General features: G+C 40.8%; 1 protein-coding gene across 1 annotated transcript in view; it reads left to right on the top strand.

Annotated features, from left to right (window-relative positions):
• Positions 1–21488, top strand: part of ablim2 (actin binding LIM protein family, member 2) — a 293837-nt gene that overhangs the window by 203638 nt on the left and 68711 nt on the right. Inside the window, exons 9-11 of the mRNA XM_059964839.1 lie at positions 187–264; positions 9121–9267; positions 13954–13986. Of these exons, the coding sequence (XP_059820822.1) occupies positions 187–264; positions 9121–9267; positions 13954–13986 (258 nt within the window). The remainder of the gene's footprint in view (positions 1–186; positions 265–9120; positions 9268–13953; positions 13987–21488) is intronic.

Consider the following 21488-nt stretch of genomic DNA (forward strand, 5'->3'; position numbering starts at 1 on the left):
ATCTTGACTGAATTTGGTAACTAAGTATTCATGGCTTCAAATATTCATTGCCATCTTCACAAACAAAATTTTCCTCGTATCTGTCTTATGTGGTTTGTTACTTATTCTTAGACTGTAATCATATATGCTAAGGTATGGATGTATGTTCTAATTTTGATAACAGCTGATACGTTGTTTTGCCCTTAGGTTACTCGTGCATCTTCTGAGAGCATCACATCTGTACCAGCCTCAAGTACTTCAGGATCCCCAAGCCGTGTAATATATGTAAGTTTATTCAGTATTCTTAATATTTAGAATTCTTCAATATTTGTGGTGTGAACACTGACTGCAATGAATACTATGAACAGGTAAGGAAGAGGAAGGAAATAAACTAAGTCTATACACAATCATGTATGTGAGATCAAAGAAGTTTGCAAATAATGTAGTTTTGAAGAATGGTGTGATAGAGAACGAAAATAAGTGTTCCACACTCCATGCTCCATTTTTGAATTAATTAACTCCTGTCTTGTATAATTTTGTTCAGTAGAAGATAAGTACACTATTTATTACTAACCATTTTGATGATGGAAAACGGATGTCAGATGTTGAGCTTTGTTTACTAAAGTCACAAAATGTAATTTTAGGGCTTCTTAGTTTTCAAATGAATTTTTTCTGCAATTTGTTATAATAAATTTAAGTGATTCTCAGGAACATAGTAAAAATTATCTTGACTTTATATCCAGACGTTACTGAACAAGAACAACTAATAATTGCTTGGTGGTCCAGAATAAATTTATGAGGATATCTTGAATAATGTTTAATTACATAATAATATAACCACACATTCTATTTCAACCTATTGGAGTTCTTTTGAATTTCAAGAGAAAGAGAGAATACCCCTTTATCCACTGCAGATGAACTCAATTAACCCAATGAGAAGATAGCTGCCACAAATTTCGTCCTATGTTTATGCCGACCATTAGACTGGTATCTATATTAATCCTATTTAGCAGCACGTGCTCCATAAACCTTCCATGCAATTCAAACACTCATTTAGTTAAAATAAAATACTGTGAGATATTTACCTCCACTTTAGTCATCTTCAGCTGTCTCATCAGTGATCTTCCATTCACTATAACATCAGAAGTGAGATGTTTGCTGATGACTGCACAATGTTCAATTCCATTCACAAGTACTCAGATTCCCACGTCTCAGTGCTGCAAGATCAAGACAACATTTCGGCATGGGCTGATAAGTGGCAAGTAATACTTTCATTACAGAAGTGCCCAGTAATAAATGTCTCCAACAAAAGAAAATCTAACTCTCTACTGTTACGTACCCTGTAAAGGGTTAAAAGATCCAGCAGAAATGGAACACACCTGGAATCTGGTTTTGCTATAAACAAAACACTAGTTTATTAGTATCTACCAATAATAGTAAACTGAAAACCAGATAAACCAAGGATTAACAGTGTTAGGCATATATAGGTGTGAGTATATATTTCCCAAACTCATGCAAGCTTAGGTGGTAAATGATACAGTCTTATGATGGTATGTGAGAAAGTTCAGTTCAATGCACGAGGTTGCTGTTGTTGGTAAGAGAGAGAGATTTGTAATCCAAAGGCTTATTTTGTGAGAAGGCAATTACATTGATATTCCACAGATTCCAAGACAGCAATACAAAATAACAATGCAGTAGGTTTTATCTCCGAAGTCGTTCCACTCCACACACGAAGTTTCACCGACAGTGATCTTCAACGAATATCCTTCCTACACAAGTGGTACCACACCCGAATTCAGCGACGGGACAGCTCAAAGTGGTGGCCACAGAATACTCAAATAGAATCCACGTATGGATTATCACCAACAGTAGCTTATCACAAAGGGGACCATCTTCAACGGAACCACCACCCAGGCAAGGGTCGACACACCGGTAGATTCCACAAGGTTACCCCAATCACACACAACATGATAGCCACTTATTCAGTTCCACGACATACGAAATAACTCCAACAGTGATTTGCCACAGGGGTGCCTTTCTTTAGTGAACTACCACACCCAGACAAAGGGCAAACACACACGTGGTATTCACAAAGGTTTTCCCCTCACCAGAGAACCCACTCCTGTGGATTAACTAAGTGACAATCACACTTCCGTAGCCAAACAGAAACAAACTCACCCTCATGGGCTATTTAGAGAGGGAGTCCAAACAGTGATCTCTTCGTCACTAGGTTTCTTCTGTTTCAAACCTTCCTCTCCTCCCTTCTCTTACTGCAAACTTGTTCTAGTTACAGAAAACTTGTGAGAGTCATTTGTCAATTCTCTGGATCGATCTCAACTCATCCCTTTTGAGCTACTGTAAGTTTAAACCAGCGACCAATTCACCGGTGTCTTCCATTGACCGAATCCATCTTGACTCTAACTGTGTGTCTGTTGGAGGATCATCTGACCTTGCTTATTCAAAACAAGCTGCAGGAAAAATGTAAACAACCTGCAGAGAAACCATAACATCGATTGTCCATCAAATAACTCCACCTCTCTTCCCCATAGCAACTCAGAAGCAGGAGAAGTGTCCTTGCATAAATCCAAACACAGTGTAGTCAGTAGAAATCCAATAGAGCAGAAGTCAGTCTCATTCTCCCTGCGTTTTAAAGTGACAGACCACAGAAAATATGAACCCTAGGGGTACATAACACTACCTTTAACATTCAGTAGCATTACCATTATCATGGTCACCCTGAAGGTACTATCGAAACTCAACTGGATCATCCACATAAATATTACGGGTATTAGAGTACATTGGAGGCTGGGTATTTTGGGAAAACTATCCAACGTCCTGACACTCTAAAGTTTTTCTACTGTCTACCAATATACAAATCAAGAATGTGATGGAATATCCAAAACTTGCTGGATGTTTAGCTCCAGCATCTCTCCAGAGGCTCAAAATCCTCAAGTCAAAACTACCTGCTTGACTGACACCCAACCACCTTCTTAAGCTTTCATTTTCTCATTTTCTCTTTGAACAATGCACATGTACCGTCTACAAAATGCACTACTGTTACATCCATAGGTATTTTAACTACCATCAAATTGGCAATCTCTACCACCAAAATGTAAGAGCAGCAGATGTACAACTATTTGACTGTCTGCATACTCTCCATAAAATCACACATTTTGACTTGAAAGTATATTGCTAATCCTTCATCACTCGACAACACTGTGACAATACCTTCAGCAGAAGAACAGCCATGGTTCAAAAAGTTGGGTCAATCTTCTCTTGGGTAATTGGGCAAGGACAATAAATGCTGGCATTCACAGTGAAACCCTGATGAATTTAAAAAAAAACAAGCACTATCAGGAATGTTTTGGAGTTCCAAAGTAGAGGAGAGATTATTGGGTTAGTGGGTGTTGGCAGTGATGGGTGAAGATGATAAAATCAGTAAACAAGACTCATCGGATTCCCATGTCATGGGATCAGAATTGTTCATGTTTAGTAGCTGGCAAGGTATGGGAAAACTGGCCATATTTTAAAATGATTGTTATAGACAATAGACAATAGGTGCAGGAGTAGACCACTCGGCGCTTCGAGCCAGCACTGCCATTCAATGTGAGCATGGCTGATCATCCACAATCAGTACCTCGTTCCTGCCCTCTCCCCATATCCCTTGACTCCACCGCTATCTTTAAGAGCTCTATCTAACTCTTTCTTGAAAGCATCCAGAGAATTGGCCTCCACTGCCTTCTGAGGCAGAGCATTCCATTGATCCACAACTCTCTGGGTGAAAAAGTTTTTCCTCAACTCAGTCCTAAATGGCCTACCACTTATTCTTAAAACTGTGGCCTCTGGTTCTGGACTTCCCTAACACTGGGAACATGTTTCCTGCCTCTAGCGTGATTAATCCCTTAATAATTTTATATGTTTCAATCAGATCCCCTCTCATCCTTCTAAATTCCAGTGTATACAAGCACAGTTGCTCCAATCTTTCAACATAAGAGTCCTGCTATCCCAGGAATCAACCTCATGAACCTACGCTGCACTGCCTCAATAGCAAGAATGTCCTTCCTCAAATTTGGAGACCAAAACTGAACACAATACTCCAGGTGTGGTCTCACCAGGGCCCTGTACAACTGTAAAAGGACTCTTTGCTCCTATACTCAGCTCCCCTTGTTATGAAGGCCAACATGCCATTAGCTTTCTTCACTGCCTGCTGTACCTGCATCCTTACTTTCAGTGACTGATGAACAAGGACACCTAGATTGTAGTACTTCCCCTTTCCCTAACTTGACACCATTCAGATAGTAATCTGCCTTCCTGTTCTTACCACCAAAGTGGATAACCTCACATTTATCCACATTAAACTGCAACTGCCATGCACCTGCCCATTCACCCAACCTGTTCAAGTCACCCTGCGTTCTCCTAACATCCTCCTCATATTTTGCACTGCCACCCAGCTTTCTGTCATCTGCAAATTTGCTAATGTTACATTTAATCCCTTCATCTAAATCATTAATGTATATTGTAAATAGCTGTAGTCCCAGCACCGAGCCTTGCGGTACCCCACTAGTCACTGCCTGCCATTCTGAAAGGACCAGTTAATCCCTACTCTTTGTTTCCTGTCTGCCAACCAATTTTCTATTCAGGTTAGTACCCTACCCCCAATACCATGTGCTCTAATTTTGCCCACTAATCTCCTATGTGGGACCTTATCAAAGGCTTTCTAAAAGGCCAGGTACACTACATCCACTGGCTCTCCCTTGTCCATTTTCATAGTTACATCCTCAAAAAATTCCATAAACCGAGTCAAGCATGATTTCCCCTTCATAAATCCATGCTGACTTGGACCGATCCTGTTACTGCTATCCAAATGTGTCACTATTTCATGTTTTATAATTGACTCCAGCATCCTCCCCACCACTGATGTCAGGCCAACTGGTCTATAATTCCCTGTTTTCTCTCTCCCTCCTTTCTTAAAAAGTGAGATAACATTAGCTCCAATCCTCAGGAACTGATCCTGAATCTATAGAACATTGGAAAATGATTCCCAATGCATCCACGATTTCTAGAGCCACCTCCTTAAGTAGCCTGGGATGCATACCATCAGGCCCTGGGGATTTATCAGCCTTCAGTCCCATCAGTCTACCCAACACCATTTTCTGCCTAATGTGAATTTCCTTCAGTTCCTCCATTACCCTAGGCCAAGGGTCGGCAACCCGCGGCTCCGGAGCCACATGCGGCTCTTTGATCTCTGTGCTGCGGCTCCCCGTAGTTTGTTAGTTTTTGAAATGTAATTCGAAATTTGAAGATTATGGTGATCTTGTACAATCTAAAAACGTTGTGGAGACCCCATTTCCTGGCACATCCGAACCGGCTCACAATTAGCCACCGTTCCGGCTAAGGGAGATAGCCTACGGGGGTTTGTGAGTATGTGTCTTTTGGAGCATCCGCGCCCACGGGGACGGGTTGAGGGAGGCTTTAAATCAAGGCTGTTTAGTTCAAATAAAGTTACCTTTGACTGCAGTGTCTTTATTTTAGCGCTGCGTGTAGCGCTACACCGCTACAACGTGTTTTTTATCGCTATTAATATACATCACCACTGCCAATGCCTGACACCCGCCAGTGCGCGCTTTCTTTTAATTCTTCGATCCAAGGTAGGCTACCTATGGAGTAACCTTCAACCCAACGTCTTTTTTTCGGAGTTCAAAATGTTTTTGTTGCATGCAGAAATGTAATTTCGTTTTCTCTGCAGGAGTTCATCAATTTCATAAATGCAACACATTATAGTTTGTTTATACATAGCATAAAGGCAAAAAAAAATGTATGCAGTGTTATTTCATTTTAAATGTCAAACTGGTTTTGTGGCTCCCAGTGTTTTCTTTTCTGTGGGAAATGGGTCCATATTGGCTCTTTCAGTGGTAAATGTTGCCGACCCCTGCCCTAGGCCCTCTGGCTACTATTACATCTGGGAGATTATGTCAGATGTTTATGACTTCAACAACATAATAGCTAATGTAATGTTTAAATTACCTAATTACCTGGTGTCTTCGTTAAAACTAAGGCAAGTTGGAGATCAGGGCTCAGATCTGCATCTGTTTCATATCCTGCAAAGTGGTGGGGTTGTGGTGGACAGAGTCATGCAAGAGGGCATAGAATATGTCAATGGATAACCATTTCATATAACCATATAGCAATTACAGCATGGAAACGGGCCATCTCGGCCCTTCTAGTCCGTGCCGATCGCTTACTCTCACCTAGTCCCACCGACCTGCACTCAGCCCATAACCCTCCATTCCTTTCCTGTCCGTATACCTATCCAACTTATTTTTTAAATGACAATATTGAACCTGCTTCTACCACCTCTACTGGAAGCTTGTTTCACACAGCTACCACTCTCTGAGTAAAGAAGTTTCACCCCTAAACTTTTGCCCCTCAACTCTCAACCCATGACCTCTTGTTTGAATCTCCCCTACTCTCAATGGAAAAAGCCTATCCACATCAACGCTATCTATCACCCTCATAATTTTAAATACCTCTATCGTGTCCCCCCTCAACCTTCTACGCTCCAAAGAATAAAGACCTAACTTGTTCAACCTTTCCCTGTAACTTAGGTGCTGAAACCCAGGTAACATTCTAGTAAATCTTCTCTGTACTCTCTCTATTTTGTTGACATCTTTCCTATAATTCAGTGACCAGAACTGTACACAATACTCCAAATTCGGCCTTACCAATGCCTTGTACAATTTTAACATTACATCCTAACTCCTATACTCAATGCTCTGATTTATAAAGGCCAGCATACCAAAAGCTTTCTTCACCACCCTATCCACATGAGATTCCACCTTCAGGGAACTATGCACCATTAGTCCTAGATCACGCTGTCCTACTGCATTCCTCAATGCCCTACCATTTACCATGTATGTCCTATTTTGATTAGTCCTACCAAAATGTAGCACCTCACACTTATCAGCATTAAACTCCATCTGCCATCGTTCAGCCCACTCTTCTAACTGGCCTAAATCTCTCTGCAAGCTTTGTAAACCTACTTCATTATCCACAACCCTAACCCTGAGGCACACCACTAGTCACTGGCCTCCAACCTGACAAACAGTTATCCACCACTACTCTCTGGCATCTCCCATCCAGCCACTGTTGAATCCATTTTACTACTTCAATATTAATACCTAACAATTGAACCTTCCTAACTAACCTTCTAACTTTATAGGACCTTGTCAAAGGACTTACTGAAATCTATATAGACAACATCCACTGCTTTACCCTCATCACTGTTCCTAGTAACCTCTTCAAAAAATTCAGTAAGGTTTGTCAAACATGACCTTCCACACACAAATCCATGTTGACCTTTCCTCATCAGACCTTGTCTATCTAGATAATTATATATACCATCTCTAAGAATACTTTCCATTAATTTACTCACCACTGACATCAAACTGACAGGCCTACAATTGCTAGGTTTGCTCTTAGAACCCTTTTTAAACAATGGAACCACATGAGCAATATGCCAATCCTCCGGCACCAGCATCGTTTCTAATGACATTTGAAATATTTCTGTCAGAGCCCCTGCTATTTCTACACTAACTTCCCTCAAGGTCCTAGGGAATATCCTGTCAGGATCTGGAGACTTATCCACATTTATATTCTTTAAAAGCGCCAGTACTTCCTCTTCTTTAATCAACATAATTTCCATAACTACCCTACTTGTTTCCCATTCCTTACACAATTCAATAACCTTCTCCTTAGTGAATACCGAAGAAAAGAAATTGTTCAAAATCTACCCCATCTCTTTTGGCTCCACACATAGCTGTCCACTCTGATTCTCTAAGGGACCAATTTTATCCCTCACTATCCTTTTGCTATTAATCTAACTGTAGAAACCCTTTGGATTTATTTTCACCTTACTTGCCAAAGCAACCTCGTATTTTCTTTTAGCTTTTCTAATTTCTTTCTTAAGATGTTTTTTTACATTCTTTATATTTCTCGAGCACCTCATTTACTCCATACTGCCTATATTTATTGTAGATCTCTCTCTTTTTCCCAACCAAGTTTCCAATATCCCTTGAAAACCATGGCTCTCTTAACCTTTAAACTTTTAACCTTTCCTTTCAACCTAACAGGAACATAAAGATTCTGTTCCTTCAAAATTTCACCTTTAAATGACCTCCATTTCTCTATTACATCCTTCCCGTAAAACAAATTATCCAAATCCACGCCTTCCAAATCCTTTCGCATCTCCTCAAAGTTATCCTTTCTCCAATCAAAAATCTCAACCCTGGGTCCAGTCCTATCCTTCTCCATAATTATATTGAAACTAATAGCATTGCTATCACTGGACCTGAAGTGCTCCCCAACACATACCTCCATCACCTGATCTATCTGATTCCCTAACAGGAGATCCAACACTGCCCCTTCTCTAGTTGGTACCTCTATGTATTGCTGCAAAAAAACTAACCTGAAGATATTTTACAAACTCCAACCCATCCATCTCTTTTACAGAATGGGCTTCTCAGTCTATGTGTGGAAAATTAAAATCTCCGACAATCACAATCTTGTGCTTACTACAAATATCTGTTATCTCCTTACAAATTTGCTCCTCCAATTCTCGCTCCCCATTCAGTGGTCTATAATACACCCCTATAAGTGTTACTACACCTTTCCCATTCCTCAATTCCACCCAAATAGACTCCCTAGACAAGCCCTCTAATCTATTCTGCCAAAGCACCGCTGTAATATTTTCTCTGACAAGCAATGCAACACCTCCCCCTCTTACCCCTCCGATTCTATCACACCTGAAGCAACAAAATCCAGGAATATTTAGTTGCCAATCACACCCCTACTGCAACCATGTTTCACTAATAGCTGCAACATCATACAACATTTCACTTTTTGAAAATTACCTTTCTTCATATATGTTGAATATGCATTCTGCAACAGAATGCAGCACAGTTCCTTCTCATAAATCTGTTTTCTTAGTGTTAAGTAAGTTACCTTGAATAAGTTAGCTGATGTCCTTACGGGGGCATGAATACTTCACTATTAGAAATAGTTGTCTGCTAACTTTAGCTCTTCCAGTTTCTTTGCATCCTGCTAATTGTCTCTTGCTTCCTTTTATTGTTCTTCCTTTCTTAGGCCAAGCTGGATGATGAAGTTCTTGACTACAAGGATTTGGCAGCTCTTCCCAAAGTTAAGGCCATTTACAATATTGATCGACCTGACATGATCTCCTACGCACCATATATCAATTACTCTGCTATTGACAGGCATAGAATGGGGGAGGTACAGTATAATTCTCAATTAAAGTTCAATGATGTTTTCAAAATCTCAATACCTTTCACTATATAAGGTGATCCTTATGCTTACAGTATAAAAAGCTAAATAAAATTATTGTAATCAGAAGATCTTAATGGGAATAATGATCAAGACTGATGACCTTCCTTAAAGTCTCCCTTTGTTGAAAATATTAGAGTGGAATTTTGTGGTACTAGATGATGACCCTGGTTCATATTTTTTACTATTATGCTGTTCTGTGCGAGCTGCTTGTTTCAGCTTATGTTTGGGTTATTGTTGAAGGTAAGTGATGAGCAGAAATGTCTGCCATCCCATTAGGATAGTCAAATTCAAGGGGAAGTTTTTCTGGTGAGGGACACTAAGGTTGGGCTTGGAGTTTTTTTTTGGTTCAGGAGAGAAAAAGAGAAGAGGTTGTAGGATTCGACCCAGAGCGGGACTGTGATTCAACGAATCCTGAGGTGAGATCGATTGAGGATTGGTGATCTGGGGAAATCGTGAGCTCCAACTTGTGCACATTAGTCTGTTTTATTAAACTGGGTCCTTTTATTTTGTTTTTTTCATTACTAACCTGTTAGTCAAACTAAGAATTATAAAGCTAAATCTTGTAATTGTATGCAGTGTACTGTCTGTTATTTCATAGCACTCATTTGTAACAGGGTAACGAATTACGCAAATGGGGTTTTGGGGTGGGCTCACGCCTCAGACTCACACGTTTGGCGGGACCAGAGATTGTCTTCCCTAGACTTATGTAGCCATGGAAACCAGAGTGTTTCATTGCGGGGGTATCGCCTAGGATTGATTTTGTTGGATGCTGTGTGATTGCCCTGAGCATTGATCCAGTGGATTGTGTGTTTTAAGTCTGTGCTAAACTATTATCCGGTAAAGTGATTACAATACGTGGTTATGGATGGTGCAGGGATTGAGTGGTGGTGCGAATCCATGGGGTTACTGGTAATAAATGCGTGTGTGTTGAGTGGGGTAGACATTCGGTTTCCTAATGAATTGTTAATTCGAATTTTAAGTACTGTAAAAATCATAGGAACAGTTACGATTGTGGTGTGCAGGTTTGATAAAATGGCGGGTAAAGACTTTGTTTTAGTTCAGACTAGCGCTGACGTAACGGCAGTGGAACTGCCTGGTACTATGGGGGCCCTGCGAGAGAGCGGGCCATGGGCTGTTCATGCTTTCCAGGAGGAGGAGGGTGGGCCAAATCGTAAGCCGAGTCTCTCATAGTTGGAGATGGAGACTTCAAACACAGGTTGTACTCATTTCTGCAGAGCGAGGGGAAGGAGTGGTCTGATTTGAAATGTCTAATGAGTCCCCAGTGGAGAGTGGAACTTCTGAGTTGATATCAGCCCTTACCTGCCTGGTGAATAAAAGGTGCAGTGCCCAGGCAGAGGGTCCTAGCAATCAAAAACTGAGAATATTCTGTGGGGTGAAGCCCATCCTCAAGGGGGAAGGGGAGTATGAAACTTGGGCAGAGCAGACCTCTCAATTGTTAGATGCGAGGCAGTGCTCTGATGACGTATAAAGACAATAATTGGTTGAGAGTTTGAGAGGCCAGGCTGCTGATGCAGTGAGAGCTGTAGAGACACCGAACCCCTTTGCCACCTCTGCAGCCTACATGCAAGCACTAGTAAGGGTGTTTGGCATGACAGAAAGCCCAATGGAACTCATGACAGAGTTTTAGAACATGTGTCAGGAGAAGGGGGAGAAGCTTTCTGCCTACATTTTTCGGCTAAAGAGACAGCTAAATTGCTTATGGCATAGAGGAGCTATGCAGTCAGCTGAGGTGGATCAGTTAAGAATGGACCAAATAGCAAAAGGCGCCCATTCCCAGGACCTGATTGCTTGGGGTCTCTAACTTCCTCATAAGACGTGCTCCCCTCCCTCATTTGTTGAGAAGATCAGAGAAGTACGAGAGGAGGAGAATGCATCGGAGGCACGGGTAGGGCTCTGTCAGCAGGGTACAGTCCTCAGTAGTAGCCCCCTGTGTTGAAGTGACCATGGATAGCCCACCCAGGGGAGTGGTAAAGGAGATCGTGGCAGATTTGAGAACTGAGATATCCCAGTTGTTATCAGTGGGTGTGCCCCCCATACGAAGCAGTGGATTGGGAGGCAAGCCCCATAAGAAGCTGGTTTTGTCTTTTATAACCGTGGTGAAGAAGAATGCTTCAGGCGGAAGTGTGAACGATGGGAAACCCTTTGGAGAGTGAGCCCCCATTGAGTCCAGAAGCCCCTATGCTTCCCCAGTAGTAGTAGATTGACTTCCCTAGACCTGCGCAGCTGAGGAAACTAGAGTGTCTCACTTACTTGTGGTAAACTGTCCTTCATGAAGTTGCATTTCTGGTTAAGCAGGAACCAGTGATTCATTAAACAGTTTGCCCTGAGAATAACCATCAGTAGGAATTGTGCACAGTCAATGAAGCAAGCAGTGTGCTTCTTGCCTTCATGGCCGCTCTACTTGCATTGCTACTTTCAGGGGACATGGGCTTTGGATTGTTCTGTACGTCAATGTTGTTAGGGACAGTGCCATTGGTTGTATACTTTCCCCTTACGTGTGACCTCTCAAGGTGCCACCCCTCAACCTTGCCCAGATTGGATTCCATACATGACTATAACTGATCAATATCCTGCTGCATCCTTTGACAATATTCTTCACTGACTGCAAACTTAGTAGCCCGCCTGTCACCATCTTCGTCCACATCATTTATTCAGATCACAAACTGCAGACATCCTGGCACTGATCACTGTGGAACACCATGAATCATAGGCTTTCAGCTGGAATGGCATCCTTCCGCCTCTAACCTCAGTCATCTGTGGGCAAGCCAATTCTGAATTCAAACTACTGGTTCACGTTGGTAGCCAACTCGTAGGGCTCAGTCGAGTTTATGGGACCATGTGGAATGTCTCTAGTTAGGCCCTGTTCTTCCAAGTCTGAGTACATCTTGTCCCTAGGAATCCTCTCCAGTGGCTTCCCTATTACTGGTGTGGGGCCTGCTAGCTGATAATTTCCTGGATTGCCCTGTTGCCTTTCTTGAACAGAGGAGCAGCACTGGCTACTCTCTGTGGTTGGAGGATTCAGAGGCCTTCATCAGGGCCTAAGCAATCTCCTCTCTAGCATCACTCAATAACCTGGGATAGGTCCCATAAAGCCTTTGGGATTTATCCACCTTGGTACTCTTTAGGAGGTCCAACAACATCTGCTTGATTTCAAAATACTCTGGCATTGATCACACTATTCTCCATGTATTTCTGCTTAGTCAATGCCAATAGAAGGTACTTGTTTAGTACTTCGCCAGCCTTCTCTCACTGCAGGCATGGATTCCCTCTGTTTTATTATATGCAAAATTATCTTTGTGTTCTCTTTAGTCCAACTTGCTGGGGACATTTCATAACACCTTTTTGTTCCCCTCCACTCCACCCCCAATGCCCTGGTTCTGAAGATGGCCTCAAGGATTGACTTCTTTTATGTGGAACTCTCAAGGCAATCATCAAATATTGCCATTGAGAACTACTGCAGCTGAAATCTGCAGCCACAGACTCTGCAATAAGCAACAATGTTTCAATTCTGGAATGGTCCCCGAGGACTGGAAAATTACAAATGTTACTCCACTCTTTAAGAAAGGAGAGAGGCAAATGACAGGAAATTACATAGCTATTACTGGTGTATCAACCACAACCTATTCATTTTTAAGTTGGCTATTTCCAAGTGTCAGATCATCAGTGACAAATAGAAACAACGAGAAGGCCCTCTTGACACCCAAGAGCTGTGCAGAAACACATATGGGCACAGGCAGCTGCCTCACTGTGACATGAAGGAACACTGGGATGAGCACCTCTGTGAGCTCAGAGATCCGATGGCACCTTTTCCTGGTCCTAGATGGTAGCTGCAGATTCCAGGAAATGATTATTTGAAGAGCTGGAAAGGTATTACAGCAGGTTTTCAGAATCCACACATCTTGTAGACTAGAAACTGGATTAGAGAAAATGTATTTGCTACAATTTTTTATCTATAACACTCATTTTATCCATGTTTAAGGTGTTTGCTCATTTTTTCTGAAGTCCCTTCTATTGAGATGCTCTTCCTGGTACATTTCCCTTTCATGTTTTCTTCATGCAATATCATCCATTTGCACAATGCATATTATTCATCAGATAAAATATTAAGATTTATTACACACTCTGGTCATTTAGTTCAACAAGCACGAAGTATTGAAATTTGCACAACTTATTATTTCCTTTGGGATGTCGTTTTTATATGTTGAAAATCATCCCCGTAACTTCTATAACACTTTGTTGCTGACATCCTTTTGCTTTGATGGGGTCTTCTGTTTAACAACATTCCTAGATTCCTTGTCCTGTCGGTGACACTGCCACCAGCCTCAGGCTAGAGATTGCCTTTCATTAACCTGCTTCTTGCTCAGGTACATAGCTCCCACCAGCAACTCATGTTCTTTAACTAAGTTCATTTTATTCACATTTCCATCTGAGAGCAGTTTACACCAATTCCTTTGTTCTTTCTATTTCTGCACTTCATTGAGGATTTGACAAAAAGCAGCGTGTTTAGTTATTTCAATTATGTGCTGTAACACTCCTGCTGACTATATGTCTGTGTGCTCTATGTCCAGTAATAGTTTTTAAGAATTAACACATGTATTTTTCTTTTCATAGCCTCCTCGACTACTCTATCCAGCACAAGCTGAGGTAATTTGCTATTTATGGTCTTTTTTAGCTTATAAAAAATGTCAGCATTAAGAAATGAAACATTTCAAGTAGTCATTAAAATATCTATATTCTCTGCTTTTCTGCCATTGTGACTTCAACAGCAATGCTCTGGTATTGTTAGAGAATGGACTGGTACATTGATATACCCAGGCCTAGTCCATGAGAAGTTCACGCTGAAGTTGCTGCTTTTCAGACCAGGAGAACAATTAATGTCAACTTGATTTTCACATTTATTGCATTTTTGCATGTACAGTTGGCCCTCCTTATCCGGGGGGGATTGGTTCCAAGACCCCCGCGGATACCAAAAATCGCAGATGCTCAAGTCCCTTATTTAACCTGAATCAGTGAGGTGGTCTTTAGGACCCAGAGGAACCCCTGACTTTATTTAACATGTTCAGACCGGTGGGCATTAGGACCTGGCGTAACTCTGAATCCGCGGTGTTTCTGTTCATGAAAATAATCACGATCGCGATTGAAAATAAGGTGGAAGTAATAAAGCATTCGGAAAGTGGTGAAACGCCGGTGGTCATTGGAAACACGTTAGGCTACAGTTAGTCAACGATTGGAACAATTTTAATGGAGCTGTGAAAGGCCCTGCCCCGATGAAAGCTACAATTATCACTAAGCAACGCTGTGGTTTAATTATTGGGTTTTGGGTTTTTGATCCTCCATATCAACCCAGCACGGTGGAGAGAGCACTCGATAGCGATTGGTCACTAGATCGAACTCGGGAACTTTCTGAGGCCGGCGCTGAAACATACGTTCTTAATTCTAAGACAAACATTTGCCTAACTGACGCTAAATAATACCGGATGTACCTGTTCCGACTTGCTTAGTAAGAGAACTATGGATTTTTTACGATCCCGATCCATGATAACCCACGCACATCCTCCCATATACTTTAAATCATCTCTAGATTACCTATAACAGCTAATACAATGTAAATGCTATGTAAAATAGTTGTTATACTGCATTGTTTAGGGAATAATGATAAGAAAAAAAGTCTACATGCTCGAACAACAATTGCTGGAAGAGCACTTCTGGGTTTTCTCGATTTGCGGTTGGTTGAATTCACGGATGTGGAATTTGCGGATAAAGAGGGCTGACTGTAACAGGAAAGACCTGCTGAAGGATGTCACCTTTTGTCATTATGGCTGAATTTACACAGAAAGATGTAAGCTGAGTTTAATTTCCTTTGAACAGAGGCTTCAATATCTTTCAGAAAAGGAAAGTGAAAATATCATAAATAAGTTGCAGTGCAATCCATTCCTCACTGCAGACCATATTTCACATATATAGGAAATAATAATAATATACACTGAGCAATTCCTGATGTCATTGAAAGGATTGCGTTCCATTGCCTCATTTTGTCAGTTATTTTACAAGCACTGTGTTTGTCCCAAGCATGGCTAACGTGATGAGGCCCCAAATTTTCTTTGGCTCTAAGTAGTAATTGGTTGGAATATTGCTGTGCTCAAGAGTGAATGTGAGAAATAGGTCATCAATACATAGGTATGTATTTAGGCATCGTGGTAGCGTAGCAGCTAGCACACCACTATTACAGCTTGGGGTCTTGGAGGTCAGAGTTTCATTCCAACACTGTCTGTAAGAAGTCTCTACTCTTTCCCATAAGCATGTGGATTTCCTCTGGGTGCTCCAGTTCCCTTGCATATTCCAAAGACATACTGATTAGTAGGTTACTTAATCAAAGGTTCATTTATTATCGAAGTATACAACTGTGAAATACTTCTTCAGAAAGCCACAAAACCAAGGAAAGAAAGAACAGCAGCACTATCATCAACCTCCAAATCCCTCCCCCACACAAAATTTGAACAAAATTGGAACAGTTGTTGTAAATTGTCCTGTGATTAGGCTAAGGTTAAATAGGTGAGTTGCTGGGTGATGTGGCTCGTTAGGCCAGTAGGCCCTGTTCTATGCTGTATCTCTAAATAAAATAAATACATAAAGTTTTAAATCATTTATTTTAATTGGGTTATACAAACATCTGAATTAGGATTAGAGAAGGCCTTGTGGCTCCTAAAGAATGTTTTGGTATTCAATAAGATCATGTGATTCTAAATCTAGTAAGTGGGTTGGAAATTGGTTTATTGTTGTCACATGTACTGAGGTCGAGGAAAAACATGATTTGCATATTATCTATACAGATAATTCATTACAACAGTGCAGACAGATAGTACAAGGTAAACAAAAGAGTGCAGAATAAGGTGTTAACAGAGAAAGTGAAGTACAGGCAAATTGCATCATATCAGTCATGATATTAAACAGAAAAGTAGATCAGTTTCAAAATCAAGTTTATTATCTCTGACATATCCCTTGAAATTTGTTGTTTTGTAGCATCAGTACAGTGCAAGACACTTACAAGAAAAAATAATGTGAAAGAAATCACAAACTAGTATTCATGTACCCTTCAAAAACCTGATGATGGTTGGATGGACGAAACTGTTCTTAAGTGTGTGTCTGCAGGCTCCTGTAACTCAATTCCTTTCATTCTCTTGCTTATATCCAATCTACCTGCTTCTGCATTAAAAATATTTCAAGACTCGGCTTCCACTGCACTTTGAGGAAGGGAATTCCTTACATTTACTGAGAAAAAATATTGTTGCCTTATCTCTGTCTTTTATTTTTAAACAGTGACCTTTAATTCTAGATTCTTCCACCTTAGAAAACATCCTTAACACTTCAGGATCTCAAAGGTTTTAATTGTATTGTTACTATTGTAAACTCCGGCAGATATGTGCCTGTGCAACCTTTCCTCATAATGTTCTTTCTATACATTAGTCTAGTGAACCTTTGCAATGCATTTACATCCATCCTTAAATAAGTTAACCAACACAGATGTGGTCTCACCAATGCTTCTTATAACTAAAGGTAACCTCCTAACTTTAATTGATTCCCACTGGTAATAAGTGGTAAACTTGTTATCCTTCTACTGCACCTCATAGTTTCTCTCTTTATTCCTGACCTGCCAACTCAACCCACGTCAGGCTCGCTGGGTTCCTTTCTTCAAGTAATTAAACTTCTTCACCTCCTACTGACCCAACCCCAAGAATACTGAGGCGGACACCCTGCCTGTAATGTTCCCTCTAATTTTTAGTAATCAGTGTGCGCACTGAATGCACACATGGCACAGTTAATGTAGGTTTACAAAATATTTGACATAAAACTGCACAGAATAACAATACAATAACTAACGTACATATTTAAGTCACTCAGTTATTTTTTCTCTCTTGTCTTTGGCATTCACCCATTCTTTGTAAATTCTATCTAGACTAATAGAACTTCCATCCAATTGATAGCTTTTGATTCTCATTAACATGTCCAAATGACATTCACCTAAATGGTTTTTCAGCTTGTTTTTGAGTTGATTCATTAGACTAAAACCTCGTTCACAGTCCGCACTAGACGCAAGAAAGGTTCCCCCAATGTCCATCAACTGTGCAAGGTCGCAAAACTTCATTTTGAAGTACAAATGCCACCATTTGAGCAAAGTTTGTAATCAATTTGGATTTAATTTTTTCATGCACAGAAAATGTGAAATCATTAAACTGTCTAAGTATTACAGTATTTTCAGCTATAAAATCATGATATTTTAGACATACAGCATTAACATGTTCATCACCAAATGTGAAGTCACAAACTGTATTGCGGAGAAATCAAAAACTGACTATTCTTGTGCCTCATCTTCAGGAAACCTTTCTTCTAAATGAACACAGCGAATATTTATAAAAGTCAACAGCGAACTTGTATCTACTGTGACATTTCATGTTGTTGGCCTAGCAAAGCTTTAACTTTGTCACTCCAGGAAACATTGTCTCCTAGATACTGCTATCTTATCTTAAGGTGTTGAACTGAATGTAAAGCATTATTCATTATAACAGCTAACAACGCACTGTCGATAAGGACTTTGATCTCCTCTGGGTTTGATCGTTTTTGCTGTTGCTCATCTGCACTCAACCATAACATGTGTAGCGGTAATGACGGGTTCTGTTGCCTGAGCTTTTGTACACCATCCAAATGCGATTTACTTGCCAAATGATGCTTCAAAAAGTCAAGCTTCCAAATATCCCACTTCTTTCCACTAACAAATTCTCTAGCAACTTTCTCATCACGACAAACAGATAACTCCAGTTTCTGAATCATACATAAATATTTCTCATAGCTGAACATTCATGACTTCATGAGCCTTCGGAATAGCAGTTTCTACTATTTTGTTAAGCCATTCAACTTTAAACAAATTTGCAATTCTTTTGCGCTTCACGCCCTTCGCTTCTTTTGAATTGGACATAGTGAATCAATATTTTTTTCAATAAAAACTTAGGATTTTCTACAGGATTTGAAACAGATCTTTGTAAACTTTACAATATGAACACATCGCCAAAGATGGCTGCCGCCGTGATGCAGCTGTACAAACCGGAACAGGAAAGGTGAGGTGACATAAATTAGTGACGTGCATTGTGGTATTTGAAAAACTGACTAACGAGTTAACAGAAACATTTAGCTAAAAGATAATTTTCAATAAGTATAATTATTAATTACTACATTATTTTAGGTAACTAACCTTTTGTGTGCACATTAATTTCCTTTGTGCTCTGGTTGAAAAATGTGTGTGCGGTGCATACACGCACAGCTTAGAGGGAATATAGCCTGCCATGACAGTTTGACACAGCTGAAACAGAGACTGACCCTTAGCCCATCATTCCGTTTTCCCAGATCCGGACACTGATTATCTGTGACCTTGAGAGCCAGATCCACCAGGCCCTATAACATGCTTTGGATGACCCATCTGACAACCACATGTATATGCCGGCAGATGTATATATCAGTTTGTCGCTGCCTGCCCTCAATGTGCCCAATCCAATTCCTCCAACCAGTAGCTGTCAGGATCACACCTACATTCTACGTGTCCTGCCTTGGGCCTATTATCCATAGACCACCTGAGCCTGCACATTTGAAACCAAGGATGGTGTAAAGTGGTCCACTGCAGACAGTTCACCAGTTGATGGATTCACGTCGTCATGGATGGGGTGTAGTGATCTTGGGTGCCTTCCAGTTTCATCTTGGATCCATCGCTCATCGAGAAATTCCACCGGACCCATCCGGATCACTCTGGGCCATTCCATGTAGGCTGTGGGGGTGGGTCCTGTCAGGCTTGCACCTCTCAGTCTCCACCCGACTAACAAGAGTCATCTGCCACTCATTTCCAACTCATCACCAGCTCTCATTCACAATCCTTGTTCACTCAGATGAACCAGCAGCCTCAACCAGTTGCTCCAAGTCTTCAATTATCTGGCCGTGTTAGGTATCTCTACTCCCTTGTTTCGTGGCTCATCTTTTGTGGCTTGTTATTTTGCAATTTACTGCTGAATTGTCTCTGCTGCTCTGCTTTTGGATCAAGCCTCCTCTACATTTCCTGACACCATCCATCTATTCAAATTCATCTCTAAATAGTTGAGGAGACATCAGTGTATAGAATCATATCTTTGGCAGAGTGATGACCAACAGGATGCTGTTGGTCTCCTTGTTCTTGAGTTAAGACTGCCATTATGTGTTTCTCATTGACAAACAAGGTAAGTAGTTTACCTGTAAAGGGATTCTTAATGCAGGTGCAGTACACAATGCCACCTTTCAATTGTTCTTCATTAAAGTCATGGTCATCTGAGCACTTACTGCCCTACAGCAGATTGTTCGGGCAATTTCAGCATATGATTTGACCCATCTTCTGTTGTAGTTACACAAACTGAGAAATTATTGAAGTGGGGGGGGGGGGTAGAGTTGCCTCTACTTCCTGAGGAGACTGAGGTCCTTTGGAATATGCAGGCCTCTCTTTCCCATGTTCTACCAGCCTGTTGTCACCAGTACGGTCTTCTATGCAGTGGTGTGCTGGGGCAATAATACCAACACAGGTGGTGCCAACGGGCTCAATAAACTGATTAGAATGGTTATAGGAGTCAAACTGGACACACTGGAGGCTGTGATAGAACAAATGACCTTATGGAAAATCCTGGCAATTCTGGACAATGTTTCTCACCCTCTAAGTGCCACCTTGGCTGAACAGAGGAGCACTTTCAATAATAGATTAGCACAACTGTGCTGCTGCAAAGAGCATGATATGAAGTTAGTCTCGACCATTAGACTTTATAATGAGTCAACCTATAGCCGGGGAAGTAATGACCCCTCCTGTTAGACTGTTATTAACCTCTGTTTACCAGAGCTTCTTCTAAGCTCTGTTTAGCTCTGTTTTCCATACCCTGTATCACAGACACCCTGTGCAATACTACTGTCATTTCTTTTCTGGATGGTGTGAATGTGCACCCATTACTGTATAATATTATAGTAATTCTTGCACAACCGTCTTATCGGTGTGAACTTGGAAATCTTGTAATATTTGACTTGTAAATCTTGTACATCTTATTTTTAAGGTAACTTTTAATTTTTTTCTTTCTTCTCTTCTAATATCTATATATCTGTGCACTTGTAATGCCACTGTGACACTGTAATTTTCTTTGGGATCAATAAAGTATTTATCTATCTAGATGTGTTTACTGACTTAACAGGTTCTGCAAGATCCTCAGTGATTTCTCACTTACCTTGGGAAATTTTCTATTCCAGTAAGTTATTTCTTCTTGTTGCAATTGTGCCTTGTCCAGATTTGCTTTGTGGCCCTTCAAGATAATTGACCAAATAAAGTACATCATGCTCATGCTGGTCTACAGCATTGGATGCAATTACAACATTATCCACATATTCTATAATAATCAAATCAAAAGCTGATAAGTCCCTCAATGTTGTCTCAATACCATGTGATAGACAGTATTGTTAACCATCTACTGTGTAAGCCAACCACAGCTAAAATTCAGGCTCCAATAGTACGGACCAGAATCCATTGGCCAAATCAATAACTGTAAACACATGTGATGGTCTCAGAGCACTGAAAATAGTTGATGGATTTGCAACTAGAGGGGTTAGCTTGTTAATGCATTGATTAGCAACCAGTAATCCACTGTCAGTCTGCTTTCAGGGGTTCCATCTTCAGTCCTGCATGTCTTCACTCCCTTGGTCTTTATTGGAGCAAGCCATGGATGGCATTGCTGCCAATCCTATTGTTTCATCAAAGTCATCCTCCCTTGATGCACTAGAGGCCGCTGTAGAGTCCATGTCATGTCCACGCTGTCATTCCTTGGATGGAGCACTTCCTCGGAAGACTTTCCAATGTTAAGAGTGGTTCTGGACCACCCCCTAGAAGTCCTTCCTGATCTTTATTATACTGCTTAAGTTTGCTTCTTAGCTCTGTAATGCCCTCCAATTCGATTACACTTATCGTGTTGTTTTTTTCACTTGTTCAGTTAGTGCAGAAATTTGCTCCCTAGACTTTTTTATACTTTTATCATACTGTTTTTGTAGTTTAACACACTCTTCAATTTTCTTTCCCAAATGGTTAATTAATTTCTTTACTTACCCCT

This window comes from Hypanus sabinus, chromosome 3 (assembly GCF_030144855.1).
Source record: "Hypanus sabinus isolate sHypSab1 chromosome 3, sHypSab1.hap1, whole genome shotgun sequence".
Classification (NCBI taxonomy): Eukaryota; Metazoa; Chordata; class Chondrichthyes; order Myliobatiformes; family Dasyatidae; genus Hypanus; species Hypanus sabinus.